This window comes from Biomphalaria glabrata, chromosome 6 (assembly GCF_947242115.1).
Source record: "Biomphalaria glabrata chromosome 6, xgBioGlab47.1, whole genome shotgun sequence".
Taxonomy (NCBI): Eukaryota; Metazoa; Mollusca; class Gastropoda; family Planorbidae; genus Biomphalaria; species Biomphalaria glabrata.
The window spans coordinates 31359832-31382762 of NC_074716.1; the positions used below are offsets into that span (position 1 = coordinate 31359832).

The 22931-nt window shown below is 33.1% G+C and overlaps 1 protein-coding gene across 8 annotated transcripts in view; it reads right to left on the reverse strand.

Annotated features, from left to right (window-relative positions):
- Positions 1-1232: 1232 nt before the first annotated feature.
- LOC106059497 (uncharacterized) overlaps positions 1233-22931 on the reverse strand; it is a 106563-nt gene continuing 84864 nt past the window's right edge. For 5 of the 8 annotated variants that reach the window (XM_056032869.1, XM_056032870.1, XM_056032873.1 and 2 more), the window contains 14 exons: positions 22346-22668; positions 14471-14501; positions 13193-13333; positions 12710-12841; positions 12289-12386; positions 11630-11676; positions 11335-11393; positions 10417-10482; positions 8568-8648; positions 7656-7730; positions 5297-5472; positions 5018-5080; positions 3466-3606; positions 1233-2866 (listed from right to left, as the gene is read on the reverse strand). In XM_056032869.1, the coding sequence (XP_055888844.1) occupies positions 2668-2866; positions 3466-3606; positions 5018-5080; positions 5297-5472; positions 7656-7730; positions 8568-8648; positions 10417-10482; positions 11335-11393; positions 11630-11676; positions 12289-12386; positions 12710-12841; positions 13193-13333; positions 14471-14501; positions 22346-22668 (1632 nt within the window). In that variant the 3' untranslated portion in view covers positions 1233-2667. The remainder of the gene's footprint in view (positions 2867-3465; positions 3607-5017; positions 5081-5296; positions 5473-7655; positions 7731-8567; positions 8649-10416; positions 10483-11334; positions 11394-11629; positions 11677-12288; positions 12387-12709; positions 12842-13192; positions 13334-14470; positions 14502-22345; positions 22669-22931) is intronic. The other 3 variants (XM_056032871.1, XM_056032872.1, XM_056032874.1) reach the window with 3 other exon arrangements.

The window sequence follows — 22931 nt, forward strand, 5'->3', positions numbered from 1 at the left end:
TCATCAATGAAGTACAACAGAACTAGATAGGCTGTAACCTTAGTGATACACTGCCAGAAGTGAGGTGCTGCGCCTTATTTCATGAATGAACAATAGTAGGATGGGAAAACCACTGTGTCGCATCGAGTTTGTTGCAATACATTGAACTGGTAGACAGTTTTGTTTTACTGCTGTTAAACTAATCCCAATCCTTCAATATGTTATGTATTGATTTCCTTTGACAGTCATTTATCATGACTTCAGCTCTTTCATCATCCCTAGAAGATCAATCCAAACAGAGAAAGGGAGGAGGGAGATTAGGCGCATTACTCCAAGTATCTAAATATCATCTGTACAGGCACCTGAGAATTCGTCTACTAGAGTCTGCAGATTCACGTGACAACGCTCTTTTTAAAAACCACGTCTGTTGCATGCGTGATTCTCCATACCATCAAAGAAACGTTTCTAGCATCTGGTTTGGTTTGTCAGTCTGACAGTCTACGCATTCGTAACCATTGAACTCAGGGATATTTAGGAGCAGGTCTAATATAACATTAACTAAGGCAAGAAAAAGTGACACCAGCCAGATCATAAGGTGAACATCGACACCTCTCCCACTCTAAAGTCACCGCCACCGATGAAAAAAAAAAAGCTGTCTATAAATTCCAGTTGTGAAAAGAGACTTCCTATCTGGACTAAAGTCCAACTTTTTAAAAATGAAATCAGTGAAATGTTTTGTGTCCAGTCGTTTGATGTCATGCTACAAGGTCAAGGTCTCAGCTTTGACACAAACAACAAATTGTTTAAATACATAAAATAATCTCGAAATAGGGCTGGAGGTATTCATACCATCTACATGAGTCTTAAAGTATCCTAATCTAAAGACAATAGTAACGCCTGAAATCCTCCCCCCCCCCTCCTTTTTCAGTACTAGTAAGTTTGTCCCATTGGACATTTTCTAAGTTTATTTCACTCTGTCCTTCAATTGATTCCACCAAGATTGCTAGGTCAACACTTGAAATAAACTATTGAATGCATTAGCAACATTGAAACAGGTCCATCGATTTGTAGAACTATGTATGTGGCAGTTGTACACTAACTCCTTAAACATTCCAATGTGTCCTTGTTTTCTTGTCATTAGCTCTCCCCCCCCCCCCCCCCCCCCCCCTGTGCTGTAAGGGCTAACTACCTATTAGAATCTAAACACAAGACATGTTTACAAACAAAGAAATCAGAACAAAGACTTTCCAAAGTTCTCTACAATAATGAATGTATTTGGTTTTCAATCAACATTAGAAAATAGTTTAAGAAAATACAACAAGAACTTTGAACTCACAGTGAATATTGCTTTAAACAACAATGTATTTCAAACTCAACAAAAGAAAAAGCCACAATGGGCCTACATGGAGCAGCTCTAGATACAATACATTAACATAGTGTCAACATTGTTTTTTTACTACTCGAGCTTCTCATGTAGACTGAAGTCAGCTGAAAGAATTATTTTATACAAAAAATGTAAAATGTTATCAGACATTTTCAAAACAATATTAACATTTTCGAGAAAAAAAAAAAAAAGCAACAACAAAACTTGTCCCTAACAGTAAGCAATTGAAAATGGTTACATCCCCATCACCTTCCTGACCAACTATAAGAGGTACTGCATAGGCCAACATGTCTGCCAAGAGGATCAAAGCATTTAGGACAATATAATTAAACATTCTTGACATTCATTGCAGTGTTTGGTAGCACACACACAATGGTTTGGGCTCAGAACAATCAATAGAAAGTCAAACTGATCACAACCTCAGACTAGAGGTCTCAATGGAGGAGCATGTAATAGAACCCTACATGAATCCTGGCTGCTGAATGGCTATGCATAGAAGGCAAAGAACTAGGCTCTCTATCTCTACACCTAAGTAGTTCAGACGTGAAACAAACTGATAGATACAAATCATAAAGAAACAAAAAGTATCACAGATGAACTCGGTCATTTCTTCCGACACACAAGATAGTCATCACAAATATGGAGCAGTTTACAAAATATCCAAGAACAATAATAACAGTAGCACTACTAGTCTCCCTTTCATTCTCACATTTACATAATGAAATGAAACTTGTGTAATTTGACATGCACTCTGCTCTGACAATTACCTGCATGCTACATTCTTTATTTGAAATGATAAGCAGAACTATTGATTTCTCTTTTCAAATAATGTTACTTCATCTGCCCATAAAAACATTTGCGCTCATGCATAGGCTTACTTTTCAAAAAGTCAAAGAAACTAAAATTTAAAGAAACTAAAAAATAATGCTTCTAGTTTGGTCTCTGTGAGGGGGGGGGGGGGGAGTTCAGAACAGTTCTGATAAGAGAGGTATTTGGACTCATAACCAGGGAACAAAACCGCATGAGTTAACTAGGAAATTGTAGCTGTTTCTCAGATGTACATCTTTGTACATGATACAAAGCAAACATGATTAGAACTAGTTCAAGGGAACTCTGTAGGCCTATCACCCTAAAATAGCTTTGGGCTTACACAACTCTTAAAATAGTTGACTAATGGATCCAATAGAATTCAACTAAGAGATCCTCACTAGTTTTACAGCAGGAATACTATTACTTGCAAATCATTTTTACAAGTGTTTTAGTCCTAAGTTTAACTGTCAGGATGCTAAATCTCTATTCTATCATTAGGTTGGTGGCCTGGTGATCTGTCTGATGTCAACTGTGGAAATGGGAGGGGACAGAAAGACAATAAAGATGGCTAAGAAAACTAGAAAAAACCCAGCTAAGTTTCTGATGAGTTTCTTGTTAGATCTCCAGTCATGTTGAAGAAGTTTCTGTGTGAACCTGGTGCTGTAGCCTAGTAAAGTATCTAGCCTTGTGGGCCTGGGAAATAAATAGAACACATACTAAATATATTCTATAGAGACAGATATTTTATGAATAGTGGGGTCTCACAAACAAGCAGACTACACTGTACATGAAAACAAAGAAAAACATTTTTTTCATTATCAATATAAAATGATGAGCTAGTGTATCACTGAACAACAAACACTTTTTGTTTTCTATTTCACCATGGGAATTGTTTTTAAGAGAAAGAAACACAATTAAATCAAAGAATAATGATGCTAGAAATTATTTAAAGTGAATAGCGTCTCAATTAAAAAAAAATATATATATATTTATCCAAGAAAACTAATTAGGACTAAGTAGTTGAATAATTAATGGTCACTTTTTTCCCTGTGAAATGATTCATCCTGAGCACAATTCTTTGAATGAAAAAAAAATTATTGCTAAAATTTGTTGTTAACTAATGTTCAGCTTGTTGGTCAAGATCCTATCCAGGCATAACTGATTCTTAAATTTTTTGAAGCCATACACTGAATTATGTTTATATTACTTCTGAACCAACATACATTGAACCTGACATAAGTCTGACTTTAGATGTATATTTGATTTGTTTCTAAAAAATAATCAAGGCATACCGAGATAGGAACTCTTCTTCTTCTTGTTCAGTCTGATCTACCCTGTCCATCATGTGCTCCAAATTGTGACTGATACAGTTCTGTTGTTCTCTGAGTTCATTCAATTCTCTGGAGAGTTTAGCTTTCAAGCCTTCTTCATAACTAAACAATAATTTAAAACAGAAGGTGCATCAATCTATTACATATTTGTAAAATACCACAGACACATTGATCAAAGAATCTTTTAAAATGTAAGAATCAACATGAAATTTCATACACAGGTTTCTTTGACCTCCAGACTTATGAATGTTATTTTAGGTATTTCCCCAAAAGGCTGCAGTCTACATATAAAACATTTAAAACATATCATGAAAATAGGACTTTCTGTATATTATTTCTTTTCCCCTAAGTGAACTTTCTAAACTTGCCTTAAGTAATTTCAACTTCCTTCTAGACGCAGTCTAAATAAAAAACAAAACCAATCCTAATAACATTTAAAGGGGAACGGGAATGTGTCATTCAATCGAGGCCTTTGAAAATGCCTGAAATTGATGTAATGAAGAAATGTATCTGGTGTCTAATATCGGATGTTCCTTCAGAGTTGATGATTTACTTCCTAGTTCAAACCTCCACAGGATGATGGGAGATGGGAGAGGGCAGGGTTGATAAGTCGGAACAACAGTCCAGCGTGCAAACCGCACGACCAGGCAGCCATCCTGTACATTGCTTGCATTAAGATTTAAGATTGTAAAAAAAAAAAAAACAACAAAAAGCAAAAGAAAAAAAGAACCAAAAAGGAAGGGGGTGGTCATGGTGGAAATATATATATAAATTTAGATGGAAATAAGAAGCAGAAGAAAAGTCAAAGAGTGTACAAAAGACTAACTTTTTGTTTTTGTCTGGGGGAGGGGGAAGAGCAGTGAAAGTGCTACTAGAATTAAGAAGCCCAAAATATGAATGTGTGTATGTGTCAGGGGCCACTTTATTAAAATTCAAAAATTTTTTTAAAAGTCAAGAAACGGGGTGTTCAGGAAAGAGAGAGCAGGCGTGAAACTTCGTTGTAACATACACCGATTCACGGGCTAAAAAAGTATGATAGGTTGATCATTAAAATGTGGCCCCTTTATTAAAATTCACAAATAAAGGGCGTTCTGAAATCCGGTCATGATAAACAATAAAAATCCTTGGAACAAATCAACTGGCGTAGCCTGTGCATACTTCTAGTTTCATATAATGATAAAATGTCATTGCATAATTTTATAACTTAATATCAATAAAAAAATACAAGTTATTGAAAAATAAACAAACATCCTTATTAAAACTTAGAAATACAGTCAGGTCAAATTAATCAGGTCACATTAGAACTTGAAAGTTTTGGTCCCAATAACCGGCTGGTATGATTAATAGGATTTGTTTTGGCAATTTAAAATTTTCTCCAAATAAATGGTTAGTTTGATTAACTGGTGGTCCGATAAATCACATTCAACTGTTTTACCAATCAGAAAATTACAAAACTTTATGACATAGACTTCCCTTAAGGAAATTGAGAAGAGAATGATTAAATATCTCTTACCCTTTTCTAAATGCATCCTCATCTTGAGAAATTTTTCTACCAGACTCAGTGACACTAGATATACTGAAAGGACACAATAGATGTTTTTATAATTATTTCATGTCAGTGGTGCTTAACATTTTAATTTTTAGGCACTACTTAACCAGAAATACTTGTTAACTCAATCAAAAGATGAGATGCACACAATAATGATGAATACTTATCTAACGAAATGACTGCTTCAAAAATGACTACACTCAGAATGTTATGATGCATTTCATTCCATAGGTCTCACTTTACCTTTGATGAGACGGTGTTGAGGGGCTGAAGGGTGAGCCTAGAGATGATGAAGGAGACAGAGATGGTGTGAAGGACATGGAACGCTGCTTTTCCAATGATGCTTGCCTGACTGTGCTAGTGACAGCATGCTGCATGGACATACTAGCCACAGCTGATTGAAACCTGGACTTGGGATCCTACAACATTGAGGTGAGAAAGATCAATGAATTTCAAGTGCCTTTTTAAAGAATTTTATTAAGAATTGCCTAATTAGTTTACAGCCTTGACTGAGTCAAGGAAGTCTTTTTTAAAGAATTTGATTAAGAATTGCCTAAACAGATTACAGCCTTGACTGAGTCAAGGAAGTCTTTTTTAAGAATTTAATTAAGAATTGCCTAATCAGTTTACAGCCTTGAGTTAGTCAAGGAAGTCTTATGTCTTGTTTCTCCTGCTAATTTCTAAGAAAAAAGTTGCAAATAAAAAGCTTAGTTTTTACGGTACTAAACAATATAGTCTAGTATTTTTGTATTACTGAGTATTTCAGAACTAAGAATAAAATAACTTTCCCTTGATTCCATCTAAAAGAATTGTTGAAGCTCTTTTAACAATGCAGAGGATTAATGAATAATTTTTAAATCTTAAGTTCACTACATGATTATAGGACTAGTTTATAAGTCAGAAGTGCACTACACCTTCAAGTGTATAGCGAAAGCACAACTATTTTGGAAGGAAGTTAGTGTTTTTTTTTTAATTTTGCACTTTAAAAAATTAAAACAGGGTTTGATAAACAAGAACTTTAACATTGTTGTTTCGTCTTAAAAAAAATATTTAAAATTCTAACAATTGTGAAATAAGATTTTCTAACTTTCTTCAAAATTAGTAGATAGTGAAGTAATAGATGACATTAATTTTAAAATCCATTTTACCTAAGAAACCAGACTAAGAAATTTGGTTATTGGAAAAAATGAAATTAAAAAGAAAAAAAAGTTTATCAAAATGTTAAAAATAATAATTAAGCAATACTATCAATGCTACAACTGACATAAGCAAAACTGATCTGCTATGGATATACAAAGAGCTGAATGACTGAGTAACATGAGACATTCAGAGCTTACTTGTTAGTACAACTCTAGATATGACTTTTTACAGAATGGATACGTTATAACTAAAAGTATCATGTTAATAGGATAGCAAGGTGTCATTGACTTGATGTATTTCTAAAAGCAAATGAAGATCTAGTCAAGAAATCTGAGCTCAACTCTTTAGCTGAGAAGAGGTTGAAGAGTGCACTGACAAAAAACTTTCATACATTCTTTGTGTGGACATTGAAATAACAATTACAAGACAGCCCAGGAGACAACAAATGTTAACTGTCAGTTGTGTCCACATTTGAAAAGAACACAATTAGTTCAGAAAAAAAAAAAACTATGGTTGTTAATTAGTGGTGTCAGTAGCTCAGTCAATGCAATTAGTTGGATTACTCAAAAAAATAGCCGATGTATCAAGTTGGACTGCTGGATCAACTCAATAAGAGAACTGATTCCTGTCACTGCTCTACTATTACCTTAGTTTATTTAGTATTATTACTGTTATTATGTTTATACTGACCATAGACAAGACATTAACAAAGGATGAAAGAAAAAATAGGTCAACTATTTTCTGTGAAAATAGTCACAGGAAAAATGATAAATAAACAAATTAAGAAACTACAGATAAATACAATTTTAAGTAATTAAGTCATTTCAATTTAACATCAACTAATATTTATTTTATAAAAATTACAATCAAAACATGTTTTTGAAACTTCATTTAATATCTTCAATCTTCATTCCCCATGTTTTGGCTAACCTTGTACCTTGTTAAGCTTAGAATGATCATGTCAACAATTGGGCTGCTTAAAAAGTCATTCCTGTCAACACTATTCCTCACAAAATTTGAAAGTCTAAGCACTTTATTTTTTTTCTTGTACATGATACCATCACTAACACTGTTACCACTGAATCATCACTATATGGTTAGAAATGCAGAGAGTGTGTTGATTTGCAACTTTTGTTTATAGCATCCTTTAAAGCTTTGAATAGCAACAAATGGGCCTATAAAAGCCTGATAAATTGTTTAAAAGAATTGTATATTATTTGATAAGCTCATTCATTTTCAGATTGCTATGCCAAGACAGAAGAAGAGGTTAAGACAGAAGAAGAGGTTAAGACAGTAATAGGTGTTGATAGATCTTACATGTGTTTCATATAAAACAATTAACAGATCTGTCTAAAGTTATACACAAGTCCAGTGTCCATGAATGATACAGCGGCCCTATTTCTAGACTGAAACCAACAACAGTTTTATCTACCAGAGAAAATCAAGCAGCCCTTGGTCTTACCTCCCCAGTCTCAGCAAACACACCAAGGAGATTGAAGCTAGGATAAGAGCGATCCAGAAATGGAGACGCTGTCTCCTATTAGGAATGGGTCAAGAAATGTTATAGTTTGCTTATAGTGTTAATGTTATAGATTTGCTGATAGAGTTAATCAGCATTTCAACATATTTATTTTTTTTTACTACTGTTACAGTCTAATTGAGCCATGCAATAGATTTCAATCATCACATATCATAATTGAATTGAATTAAATCATGACAAATAATTGTTAAATAATCTTCATTCATTAAATACATTTGAGCAAACTGAGTTTTAAATAATCTAAAGACATCCAATACATGACTGAATTGACTTTTAACCATTAAAACAACTTATTGCACTGGTTTCAATCATTATTAAGTCATTGTCATTATTATTAGCTTAAAAAAGAAATAAAATTGGTTAAATTACACATGATAATTTTTGTAAAATTATTTCATGCTTAACTATAAAACAAGTAAATAATAAATAAACTGGGTGAAAACTATGTCAAGTGATCAGATTAAGTGTCATGAGTGAATCAATACAAAGAAGCAATTAAAGTATTAAATTATTTATATTATGAAGGCAAACAAACAGCACTAGTAATATAGTGGACTTTGTATAATAATGTATATGAAATAGAGATCTTAAACATTTTCATTCTGAGCAATCAAAGTCTGACCTTCACATTCACCCTACCTATACCTACAATTCCATTTCAAAAACAAAAGCTTAGATTATGACTGAAAATGCATTCATTTAAAATCATTATAATATGTAAATAGGATATTCAATAAAGAAAAAGTATTGTTTTAAACTAATGCTTCCCCTAAGAAATGGTATACAAATATATTGAGTGAATGTATAGAAATGTCTGAGTATTGAAATACTGACCAAAGAAGCTGTCTGTATCATTGAGGGACTTCCAGATCCACCAAGTACTTTAGGTAAAGCTATCTCACTTCTACGTCTCATCTACAAAAAGGAAAAATAAAATGAAATCGGGAGTACACTTTGATGTTTTACACTAAAACCAGAGGAGATGAAAACCAATATTTAGTTTTCATTTATCAATAAAATTCCCAAATTAATTTATTTATAAATCAAAAAGGTATTAGTTTGAAATATGATTTCAAAGAAAAAGTGTATTTTTAATTTACTTCAAAGTACTAGGTATCATAAATAAACAAAGTTGAAATCATGTAATATTAATAAACAGGAAGCATACTCTAAAGTATACACTTTAATCAATGGAAAAAAAAATTAAATTGACTACACCACTACTAAAGTTACATTTAAAGTTATATGCATAATCAGAACATTTACACATAGTGACACAATTGTGAAGCAATGAAATGTAACCTACAAAAGAAAATTGCTGGATGATAATAAACAAATAAATAGAACACATTCTTTGGTTCAATGAACATTTTTTTCCTATTTCCCAATTTCTCTATCAAAATGAGGTGACAATGTGTAAGTGAACTGGTGATACTGACTAGTGTAAGGCTTGGAATTTTTGTACTTTATTTGTTTAATCCTGACAGCCAAGTCATGTACATGGATTTTTACAAAGCTTATATTAACTCTGTCTGTTTATCTATCTGGTAAAAAGTTTGTACTAGTTATGATCTTGGATCATATTGAAATTATTCACAATTATTTCTTGTACTTGACAAAACAAGAATCAATAAAAAAAATTAATCCATTTGTTAATTAGCTATTGGTCATTTATAGTTTTCAAAAATGTTCTCAACATTTTGTCTGCACATGCCAGAAAGTCACTATGGTTTTACTTGACTCTATGTACATTATAAATATTGTGTAACAACAGCTTTAGGGCTTTCTTACTTATCTGGGCTCTAATTACCTTTATTTGGTCTATAATGAGTATGGGCCAACCGAGCTACTATGGTATCTTATTATTATAGGCTACACAAATCATGTTAATACTGGTCCTCAAGGAAGTAATCATAGATACTTTAGAGATTTTCTAAACTTGTATAAAGACTGAGTTTTTATCTCAAAATCAAGCTTCATTGTACTAAATACAGTTGTTTTGATAAGAATTTTGTTCCATTAGATTTGTTCTTATGTATTCTTTCTGCATTATAACTCAGATTTAAAAATATCACTGTAAAGGCAAATATAAAAATAAAACTAGGAAAAAAGAAGTCAATTTGTTTCATGCAAATTTCCTTTATAATTCAGTAACTAATAGAGAAGATAAAATAACATGGCAAGAATTTTAAAAAGTCATGCAGCATATGAAGTAGCTATGAATAAACAACAAGAATAAAAGAACTAAAAAAAAAATGAAACTTATTTCATAGCTTGATATTTTGTTGTTGTATACTTTTGGGATGTTTCTTCAGAAGATTATTATATTATGTCCAAGCCTGAACCTCCTGCAGGATGAAGGGGATGGCAGTCCCAAGCACAAACCATATGATCAGATCTTAATTAAGGTCTTTTTGAGTGCCACTGGTGGCGACAATAAGATGTTTTGTTGGAAAAATATTCAAGACCATATAACACCTCTAGAAATAAACCCAGGAGTGAGAATTCACACAATTTTAGAAAAAAAAAATGCTCATTTAAAAAAAAACACACAACAAAAAGAAAACAAAATTACTAACCCAAAAATGAAGAATAATAACAAGAGCAATAAAAAAAAAGGCCATATGTATAAGAATGACTTTCAAAGAAACAACACAAACTAAGGGTCACATTTAGTTCTTACACACGAGTGCTTAGTGTAATCACCAGATTCAGTCACACAATGAAGGGATGAAGAAATAGTAGGCATCTGGATTAAATTGAAAAGTGAATAGTTTTAGCTTTATCTAAATCTCTGTTATCTGTGAACACTAGTTGGTTTGTCAAATGTTTCACATATTCCTTCAAATTCTGAAGATAATCTACTTCCTAGTACAAATCTCCTGCAGGATGATGGGAAATGGCAGCGTATGGGTATGGACCCTGGATGACCTAACAACGGCCCATTTGTGCATACTGCACAACCAGGTATCATGGACTTTTGTTTGTTATTTTCCAACAAGTGAATGAGAGCAGAATACATTTGTATTGAAAACTATCCAGCTTTTTGTATGTTTGTAATAAAATTATTATGATAAATAAAAATTACAGTAGATATGTTGGAGTTTGATTTTAATCATTTTATCATTTTTCATCCAATTTAATACATGATTATAAATTGCATTGTAGCTTGTTATGCTTGAGTTATGTTGTATGTACAAACCAACTCTGGCTTGAGTTATGTTGTATGTACAAACCAGCTCAACTCTGGTTATTCTCTCCCTTTGTCAGCCTTGTTAGGACCTTCATGAAGTGGACATTGATAGAAGAACAGGGAAACAATAATATGTAGGCTTCCAGCGTACTTTGCATGGAGTTGTAACCCCTAGACCATCCATGTGGTATGCCTTTCCTCAAGACATTGTTTTCCCAGTGGCTGCCCTTCCTTGATAGTGGTAACACAGTGGTAGAACATCAAGAGTTGTTCATGGTATACTACCTCATCTCTACATCATTGTTGAATTTATAGGTCTATTTCATTGCACAGAAACACAAATATATGGACTAGAATTTAAAAAAAAAAAAAAAAAAATTTCCTCCCCACATTGAAAGAGAGACTTACTGGTCTTCCTCCAGGACTAATCCCAGACACGGACATGGAACGTCTGCCAGATGTAGAGTCTGAATAATAGCATCATAGATTAACATCTTTGAAACTAATACAAATACTAAGGATAATAAAGTATTGGTAATTTATTAGGCATATTAAAATTTGTTGTGGCACTTAGATCTTATTATTATGTTTAACATAGAGAAAATATTAAGTCTGTCCTAGCAAGATTCTATTAGCTATCAAACAGTCATAAAAACAACAACAAAATATGACCCCAAAAAAAAAAAAGGTTTCAGGTGTTTACCTGTGTCTACGCTGTAGCCATTCACTGTCCTCTCACTAAGTACTTTTCTACAACAGTACAAGAATGCAAAGTATGTAATAAACACTTGAAACTTTATTCAAATGTACTAGAAAAACAACACTTCAAACTTTATTCAAATGTAAAGAAAAAACAAAATGACTAGCGAAAGGGTAGAGCGAAATGTTCTAGTCTATTCATGTGTATTTGAAAATGTAAAACCGCATTGCATCAATGATATCAGGGCCTACTGGCATAAAACTAACAATGAAGATCTGGTGTTGAAAAGTACATTGCAGTATTTAGGTCTGATAGCAATATATTACAACCTAACACATAAGAACTATGGGAAAACAACTAAACAAGAACTGAGGTGAAGAAGATTATGATGAACATTTTGTGTGAATGAAATGTTTCTTTCAATAACCAGTAAAGTAGATATGATCCATCTAGAGTTAGCTAAGACATCCAGTCACAGAGCAAATGTTGCCAACAACAAACAATTCAACATTTCATTTATTTCCTGCTATGATCTTTGAGCCAATGTAGGACAACTAGCATGTTTTTAAGCTCTAAATTGTTTTTAGTGAATTATTTAAAGTTGAGTTCACAAATTAGCACAGAGTGTCAGCACTTGAATCACTTCTTCAAAAGCTACTTACCTAGCCTCTAACAGTTCAGATTCTTCTCTCTCTCGAATTCTCTTTAAGTTTTCAGTGTACAGTACCATCACTTCCAGTGCCTGGCACATTCGTTGTTCCTGAAGATTGTACAACAGACATTTATTTAGTTAATTATCTGAAACCTCAAGGATATGTGTGAATTGATAAGCATTTGGGAGATTAAAGTAGTCAGATCTTTAAATTATGTCCTTAGTAAATGTTACAAATGTTTAAAGAGTTTAAAATGCTCTCAAAAGGTATAACTGAATTGTCCAAACTGTTTTCTGAAACTTGAAATATTTAAAAATGTGACAAAACTGTTGAGATTGGTGCAGAACTTTTAGACAACTACTCATGATTTATGTCTTTTGTTCTATTTAGTAGGAACAATAGTTAAAACTAAAATTAAAAGAAGACCAACTTGTTGAACAGCCCCATACACCTCAGCTCTGCTAGACACTCGGGCTGCTGTTTGCTCCAAGACATCAATGTTTTGTCTTAACTTTTGTACAATTGTTCTAGCTTGAGGCTCTGATACTTGTTCATAGAGCGACTGAAACAATTAAAAAAAAAAATCTATTTTAGGAATGATTTCTCATGTTAAACAGAAGTAACTTTAAAGTTGCTTAACATTGACTGAATAGTATTACTTACAAAAATGTATTTATTTTCAAGGTGTCTTAAGGCTGATCTTTTAGTTTGGTTTAAATAAAAATTACAACAAAGAAAAAATTTCATGTTATAATTACATTGAGAGGAAAACCATTTTTCAAATTGTGGGGTGCAAAGTCATTATTATGTATTTCAGTGATCCAATGTGATGGTTAAATAACAGAAAAAAATAAAAAGGTTTAGGTGGACGAAAATATTTAATTTGTATCAATCTGTAGACTTCAAAACTAACCTCCAGAAGTTCTCTAAGAGATTTGATTTCTGAGTCTACATTCTGTTCTGCCAAGTCTCTAGATCTCTCCTGAACCTTAACTCTTTGCTGCAGTGTAAACTTGTCAGTTTTGAAAGCTAATGACAGGCTGATAAATTTACTCTGTGAGTGAAATACAAATACAAGCTACAATCAGCTACAAGTTCATTAAGTACAACAAACAAGGAAAGAAAGAAAAACACACACAATTATTTAGACATCTACATTCAATAAAAGGCTCTATTTCAATAAACAAGGTAAAATTCATGTAATAAGGACTACTAACCTAAAATAATTTCTTAACTGTAAGTAGTCTATAAAGCTCAGTTTTTCTCAAACTGTGTGCTGCGGCACACTAGGAAGGTTTGCAGATGTACCATGGAAGTTTCTACAAATATTTGAAATTTATACAGGTTTTCAGAACGCTACACCTGCAGCGTTACACAGGTCTGCATACTACAAAATTTGTATCCTACGTTGCGATGACATCCCCACTTGCAACGACCAGTAATAGTAGCCCCCACTCTCCCCTTTTCTCAGCCCAGCTAAATTGTGATGCAACATTTAGATGGAAAGGGGTGTTAGCTATTCTGGTTATAGAATTTTCCACTATACATAAATTATTTTAATGACTAAAATGTAGGCCCCCCCCCTAGCAGATGCACAGCAGTTTTTGAATTGGCAACGATAATAATAAGCGATGTATTTCATGTAAATTTTGTTAGGTCTATGCTAATAATAACAAATTATCAATAAGCATTATTCATTGTTATCCATTGAGAAATATGTTAGCAGTTACACAGTCAAGAGGTAACCAAAGTTAAAGCCTTGTTACTCTAAATATACAATATTTATCAACAACAAGAAATAAATATAGAACATTTGAATAAATGATTAAAAACATGAGTTCCAATACGCACATTTTGTAGATCTGAATTTCTTGATTAAAGCAAAAAACAAATATAGCAAATATATTTTTGGTCATATTCATGGTCATCATTAAAATTACAACTAGAATTTAAATGATAGGATCTACTTTAGACTGATTTAAATCTTTTTTTTTTTTGGGTGATTTCTAAAATCAAACAGAAAATAATTTTTCATTTACAATTGAAACAAATAGTAACATTAAATCTACTTTATTTTGTATAGCATGTTTTAAGTGTTTTTTTTACTATTTCATTTTGTTGACCCAAAGTATTTGCATGTGCTTGACAGAAGCAAGAATGTACAAGAAGACAACAAGAGAACATTTCTCACCTCTAATTCTTTCTGTGGGAGTTGATCCACACTGTAAACCAACACAAAGAAATAGAACTATCGTCAAATTGGAGTTTATATCAAGTTTTAAATGATACATCAACTAATAGAAGCAATATATGATAAAATGTTTTTTTTTAGTCACTGGCTTTGTGTTATAGCTTTTAGTTTGCCAACACCAAGAGTCAAGAAGTGAAATCTGTGCTATCTTCATCCCTTATGCTACTGTAGCAGCCTGGGAAGTGACTCTTTTATAATGTTCTTCCTACTAGAAGGGATATTTACAATTTTTAACAATCTGAAAACATATTTACATTATTTATTATGCTGATTTAAAATCTGATTAACATTTACAATTAGACAGTTCGAAATAACACCTAAACAAGTTTTTGTATATAGACACATTGGATGCAAGAGTGCAGAAGTGTCTAATATGTTATGCACTATATAAAATGTATGTATGTGTTTAGAATGACACAAGTTTCAGGTTCTCTATTTATTTTGATGAATGGAGAAAATCTTGTCAAGTTTATACTTATCTATTTAAAAAAAAAATTATCTCCATTTTACAAACACAGCACTGTGGTAACAATTTCAAAGAATGGATCACAAGTAATTTACAAAAGCATGTCTTTTTTTATGTAAACAAATTGAGTTCTAGAAACTTGAGCAAAAGAAAACAAGATTACAAAGAGAGTTTGTGTTGCCACACAAACTCAGAGGCGGCCCCCGTGGGAGACGGATCCCTGTCGGATCCGCATATTCACTGGTCGACTGAGGATGGCATCGAGCAGGGTATGAAACCGAGACCGTAGAGATAATCAGTCCTGCGCGCTACCCACACGACCAGGCATTGCTCTTAATCTAATGACAAACTGGTTACAAACTAATAGCCTACTATTGATAATATACCTACACATTACGGAATGACAACTACCGGATATGTACAATATGTCAGAAGAGCGATTTTAGATAATGAGCATTTTCATTTAAATGGAACTAGAATGAGGATAAAGATCTGTACCTAAATTAAACTACTAATTTAGCACTCTTAATATCTATATCTACTAGATCTAAAATATATATTTGGGATAATGTAGATGTAATTTAGATAAGATTTATAAAAAAAAAAAACACTAGATAATCAATTAATAGACTTATTGCAATATGAAATATTAAAATAGTAGATTAGTTTTATATATAGTATTTTATAACATTGCAATATTGACATATTGACAATCTAGACTTTAGAAATACAAATCTACACTTTAAGCCTAGAAATTAAAATTATAGATCTTGATCTAGTCTAAATCATGGCTGTCTGGTAGTGCGGTTTGCGCGCTGGACTGTCGTTTGGATTCATCGATGGTCCCAGGTTCAAACCCTGCCCGTTCCTATCCCCCGTCGTCCATGTAAAACAACAAACATTTTAAACTAGACCAAGAAATTCTAGATCTAGATTCTATAATGATTTTAATTAGAACTTAAATCTAAATCTAGTTTTAAAAATGTAGCTCTAGTGTAAGAAAAACAAATCTAGATCTAGTGTAAAAAATCTAGCTCTAGTGTAAAAAAAAATCTAGATCTAGTGCAAAAAATCTAGATTAGATCTAAATCTAGCTATTATGTCTTTAAAATGCGAGTCACATTACGAGGTTTAATGAACATTACTATACCGAGTTGTTTTAGCATTAAAAGAATTTATTCCATATGACGTCAAAGGAAAAAAATCCACTACGTCACACGGTCTAGTTAGACTAAAAAATGTCATCTATACGAGCAGCTTGTCGAGTGTTCATAGACATTGGTTCACCGAGTGAGATCTTTTAGCATTTCATTTAAAGAATTAACTCCTTATGACGTCAAAGGAAAAAAGTTCCATTACGTCACACGTCCTAGTTAGACTAAAAAATGTCATCTATACGAGCAGCTTGTCGAGTGTTCATAGACATTGGTGCACCGAGTGAGCTCTTTTAGCATTTCATTTAAAGAAGTAACTCCATATGACGTCAAAGGAAAAAAATTCCATTACGTCACACGTCCTAGTTAGACTAAAAAATGTCATCTATACGATAAGCTTCTTGAGGGATCATAGACATTGGTGCACCGAGTTTGTTCTTTTAGCATTTCATTTGATGGGCTAGTTAGACTTAATATATATATATAAAAGGATTAAAGACGCTTTTTTTTGTTTTGTCTGTCAGTCTGTCTGTCCGTTATGTTAATAGCGAAAAAAAAAAAAGCCTAAAAGCTATTGAAAATCTGATTAAAATTTAATTTCCCTTCCGAAACATCGTTTTAAGTTTCTATAATAGATTGTTCAGGATGTTTATATATTTATAGTGATAGAAAATAAGAATTCCAGATTAATCAAATGCCGTTAATTAAATTTGTGGGATGGTCTGTTATGAAAATTAGATGTACCATAGTCTTATGGAGATTTTTTCAAAAAATACTTTGGTGTTAGGAAGTTGTTTTCCTTAAAAATCGGAGCATAATATTAACAATAATTAGATTTTCTAACGTTTTAGTTAGAAAGTTAAATGTAGTGTAAGAGAGAAGTGCCATTTTACATAAATAGAGTTAAACTATTTTTCATAAAAAATCCGGAACAACCAATTTTCGTTAATGAGAAAATTATTTGTTTTATTTATTAGAAGATGGATTTCAAACATTATTAGCGTTATTAGATTTTTCACATAAAATTCGGATCATTTTTGGCGACGATTTCTAAGAAAATTAAGATAATGTAGGTCGATTTCTTTTTCGAAACAAAATCCGGAACATGCTTTACCGATTAAACAACTTTTATTATGTTTCGGCAAGAAAATTAACTGTAAAATAAGTCTAAAAATTGATTTTCAATAATCGTTTCTAGTAAATTACTTTCTTATTTTAAAATCTTGAATAACCTATTGTCGATATTTTTGAAAAAAAATTATTTGACATATCATTTGTTTTAAGTTAAAAATTCGGAACAATTGATATTGATAAATAAACTATAGTGACGTAGTGTCAAAGAATATAAGTGTAATATTAGTCAATTATGCGATTTCAAACAATCATTTGACAATTTATTTTTTATAAAACAAGATCCGGAACAACTTTATAGTTAATGAAATATAAATCAGTATAGATATTTTTATTTAGCATTTATATGCTATTTACATTAAAAAAACGGAACGATATATTAAAGATCATGTGTTTCTTGCAACGTTTAAGCATGGAAATAAAATCTAATATAAATTAGAAGAGCAAACAAATATTCATTGGCATTGATTTGTTTTTCACAAAACATCCGGAACAATCTATTATAGATACTTAAAACTATTGCAATATTTCTGATTTTAAAAAGTAAAGGTTAAATCAGATTTACAATAGCCTCTAGTTCTATTTGTTAATCTAATCGTGACAGACAGGCCGACCAACAGACAAAACGCACAAAAATAATCTTCTTTTATTCGGATTTGGGCACTTAACAAAAAATAAATAAAATCTGATTTTTTAAAGGTTTAAGGAATTGGTTTAGCACCTGATCATGTTGCGACTTTACGCTACTGCACGAAAATCGCTGCATAAAAAGTCCATTTTAAAAAATGTGCGTGATATTTACAAACAAAGTGCATTATTAGCCTTTATAAACAAACAGAAATGTTTTCTTTTAAATTTAGCAGCTAGGTGACCAGAAAAAACATCTTTAACTATTATTTATATTTGTTGTAAACATTTCCTGTACATTTTTAAAATATATTTGACTTAGTGATACTGAAAATACACAAACATTGTCCATCTTTGTTAGCATATTGTAACATTGCCTCCCTTACATTTACGTAATTGTTTTAGAATTGGTGTATTTTGATGAAAAGATCGCTTGCATAATTAATTTTATAAGTTAAACGGTTTGCTTTTAGAAAACCAAAAGTAGCCGTTGCACCTAAACTTTTCAAGCAGCATTTAATGAAGAAATAATATTTTTCATATCTCTTCTAGTTTTCGAGATCTGAGTGTGACAGACGGACAGACGGACATTTTGCACAAACCTAATAGCGTTTTTTTCCCCTTACGGGGGCCGCTAAAAATGACACCTTTTGATGTTTCACAAGTGAGCAATAACAATGGGCATCAGCATTAGGCTATTTCTTCCCTTTCTCACACTACAGAGACACCTACTAGTATGAAACTAAAATGAGTGTCTTAGTCTGAGAATACATCAACCAAGAAATTAAAAACGAAATGTGAGAATACATCAACCAAGAAATTAAAAACCAAATGATTACAACAGCAGCAAGAGTTAGACTTCATTTACATAACAGGCTGAGACTGACAATGTTGTGTGTTGTTGTTTTTTTCTACCTGTTGATGTGAGTTTTAAATTTTTCATACAACAATATTCCTCATGTAAAATTCAAATTAAAGTGACTGTAGAATTAATGATTTCAATTACAATCGCAGATGATATAGTGCTCAATGTATGAGACTAATATAATGACTGAAGTAGAGAGGATAGTTTCTTGTGGATCAGACTGTTACTGTTATGAATAAAAGAAACATCATGGATCCTACCAACACCTGGACTGTGAGAGAAAAAAAACGTGAACACATCACACACCAGCAAGGCCAGCGCCTCGTCCTTACGCGAGTGTGCTCCACCTACTGCCAGTTACCAACAGGTTCTGGACATGTCTATAGATACTGTTGTTTTTTTTTTCTATAACCCAGTGCGAACTAGCTATGATAGACTCTAACGTCAAGTAGATGGCTTAGTGTTTGTTTTACTAATAAAGTGAACTCTAGACAAGAGGAAAAGGGGGGGGGGACATTTTTTTAAAAAAATTTTAAATCATACAAGGATAACAACTTTCTTATCAAGAAAATAAAAGTAGGACTAGATATGCAAGGCAAAGAAAGATAAGATAGTCTAGATAATAGGGAAACAACTCTAATTCCACACTAAATAAAGCATTACGTTATTTTTTTTTAAAATTTCCACACACTACATCGTTCAACATTTAGGAAGACAAATATTAGCCCCAAAATGTAGTGCTAGCTTTTCGAAGTAAAAACAACTTATGGCGCTCCCCCAGTCTATCAGAACATCTTGACCGTTCATAAGGATAGAGTTGTTTACATGCACATTCTTGTGCACCTCACCTATGGGGGGCAGGCGAGACACAGTGCTCACACCTTGCAGTTGTTAACGTTGCAGCATGGCCAGGACAACTTAGAACTTATATGAAACTAACTCAGGACTACCACTGGGCATGTGTCAAACACCCGTAGATTTATTCCATTGGAAACACTGGTTCTCAAATAACCCCAGTTACCACCTGTTCCGGTCAGGATGAGAAACTGCTTATAACATCCTAGGTTTATACTAAATGAACAATCTATTATCCTAGGTTTTCTGACACTACTAGAAACCAATGTCTAAAAACAAAAGACGAAAACGCTCTACAAAAACACATATCGCTTGTCTAACCTTCTCTTTCGCCCGATGTTTAAGTTCAGAGTGTGAATCACTTGTCTCAACGACTCCATTCTGAGAATGACCAGAGTTTTGTTGACGTGTTTACCATGAAGTAAAAGGGGTGAGAAAGAACAGAGCTTCCAAATAAGATAAGAAAGAGCCAGTGAAGATTGAACTCTTGTCACATGTATTTGAACGTAGGTTAAAAACAAACTCAGTCACTACTGTACTGCAAATGACTGTGCTCTCCTGTAATTTCGCCTTGTCTGATCTTTGGACAATTGTCGGATTGAAAAGAATTGCATGATTATAATTCTCTTCATGGCTCAACAGTTTGGACTCCAAGAAGTAAAAGAAAGATCACTCTTTTATTTCTGCAAGTCGGACTAGAGTTACCCCACGTATTTTTAGCGGCGAAAAAAAAAAGAGAGAAGGGGGGTGAACAAGTAATCTACTCTGTATTCACAAGTCACTAAATAGCAGGGCCGGACTTAACCATTGTGGGGCCCTATGCGAAACGCATTTCGCGGGGCCAAGTTTGGGTAGTGATACGGATAATAAGTAAAAATTAAGAATTTGTATTAGAAAATACATTCGTCTTCGCATTTTATTCATTCTTTACTACATACAGAACTACTTTACGAGACTTGCGTGAAGCCAAGTCATACAGTGTATCATAAGAATTCTGTTTCCTACATAGATCACGATCAATAGCAAGAATTACCAAATGTTTCAATCTATCTACGAGAATTGTTGACCTCAAGTAATTCTTCATTAGTTTGAGGCGCGAGAAGCATCTTTCACCAGATTCCACAATTACAGGTATTTGGCGTTTTCCACATTGAATGACACCCCAAAATGAAAATTTTTGTCCATATATTTCAGGAGATTTGTATGAGATTTACAGGACTTTTTTGGGTATATTTTGCCATTTCAGGAGATTTCCAGGAGCTTCTGGTAAATCAAGAGGCCCCGAGGAATCTGTTATAAGTTATAAAATGGTTTAATTTAATAACTTACACCTAGAATTAGCGAGGGTCCTATGAAAGTGCGGTCGCATAGGTTGCAGTGGCCATAGGCTGGCCCTGCAAAATAGCGGCGTATGCTACGCCGTGGGTCGACTAGTTGCATGAATTACACTATATTCTCAGGAGAGCGAGTCGGAAACGAATGAATATTGGTGTAGGGGGGTTGGGGAACTCAGTATATCAATTTTACCATTGATTCATATTTTGTCATAGATAATAAATAATTGTGCAAAGTTTCAACTTGATCCGAGAATGGGAAGTGGGAGAAACAGCGCGTACAAAATGTGTACCAGACAGACAGACAGTGTGTTGAACTGTATGAACATTCCGATACATAATCATTTCTGTACTTTCGTTTTTTTTTCTCTTGGTAACGGTACTAGACTTTGATGGACAGGTCACGTGAGAGCATGTCATTAATAGTATAAGTTAGCTACAAGAAGACAAGCTGGGTAGGTAAAACTTTAGATATAGACATCGACTTTTAAGTACAAGCTAAATAACTTGCGACTTAGTCAATGATAAACATACATTTTTAAAATTTGCTTTTCTATAGCGCATTTTTCATGCTAATGTTCAAATCTGTTTTGGAAAAGGGGGGGGGGTAGGTGGTATATAGGAGGTTTCTGTGCTGCCTTTAGGAAGACATCAACAGAGTTCAAGTGCCCCCCTCATCCTCAAAGATATTATATGGTCCTTCGGTATTTTTATTACAAAACTTATATCAACTCTGACAAAAAGTCTATGCACGCTATTTCTCAATGCCCATTCTTTTCACAATAATTCATTCGCTATATTTTCCACACGTATTCTCCGAACAAGTTGATACTCTTAACAATTATTTAATGTGTACCTAGCAAAGCATGAATTAATTAAAAAAAAAAACAACTAATTAATTAATTATTGATAATTAATTAGTTCGATATCAAATACGGGAAATAACTTCTGTATTGTTGATATATGGGGTTATAAGTGCGGAGTTCTTCTCCTTAGATAAACTTGTTTTTTTTTTAAAGGATTTTTAGTATTTTGCTTGTGTTTTTGTTTCTCTACATTGTTATTATGATTGTTTTTTTTGTTAGGAATACTAATAATAGGGGCCTACTATGGCATTGTTTTCGAGCCAGACTACTACGGAAGAGAGCAGTATTAGGCCTATACAATTATTGATGTGACTACCCATTACATCTAAATATCGAACAGTAGGTTTTCTTTTGCTTGTTTTATTTTTTTTTTAGAACGCATCAATATGTTGATTTAGTTGGTTTTTAACCGAGTAACTCCTTCAATATACAAAAGCACAAGAACTGCAATGCTCTTAATTAATAGAAAACACACACCCACACACAAGATTAGCACCAATGCTTGAAGTCTACCTACCTGACTTCTGATTCTCCATTCTCTTCTATTTGACTGGATGGTGACATTTCCTTGACACTTAATCCGAGTTTCTTCAAAAAAGACGAAGGAAGGCTAGGCGTCACGGGATCATCTGTTGGAGGAGGCGGCTCCAAATAGTCTGTCACCGAAATTTGAGGCATGCCCTTGTCCTTGGAGGGAGACGAATGACTGGGCGAAAGTGTGCAAGGATTTATGGGACTAATGCCGGCAGACGTGATGTCTAGCTCAGAGTTCTCCGACAGTTCAGGAAGCTTCATGTTCCTGGATTTGATCTGATCTTTCCTCTTGTTGGCCAGATGTAACTGTACAATAACAATAGAATGATTTGAAACAAACGATTTTTTTCTTAGTATTTCTACATATCAAAAGAAATAAAAATTTTCTTGAACAGTTAGGTCTTTAGAAAAGAAACTTGGGGAGGTCAATTCAGACCCGGTATAGTCCAGGTCACAGTGTCACCAGCGGACATGAATAGGCTAACTTGGACTAACACTAACATTTGATGGGCTTCCACAGTACCGAGCTGATTGCCCATGGTGAGGAGGAAAGGCTTGTTACCCTTGTC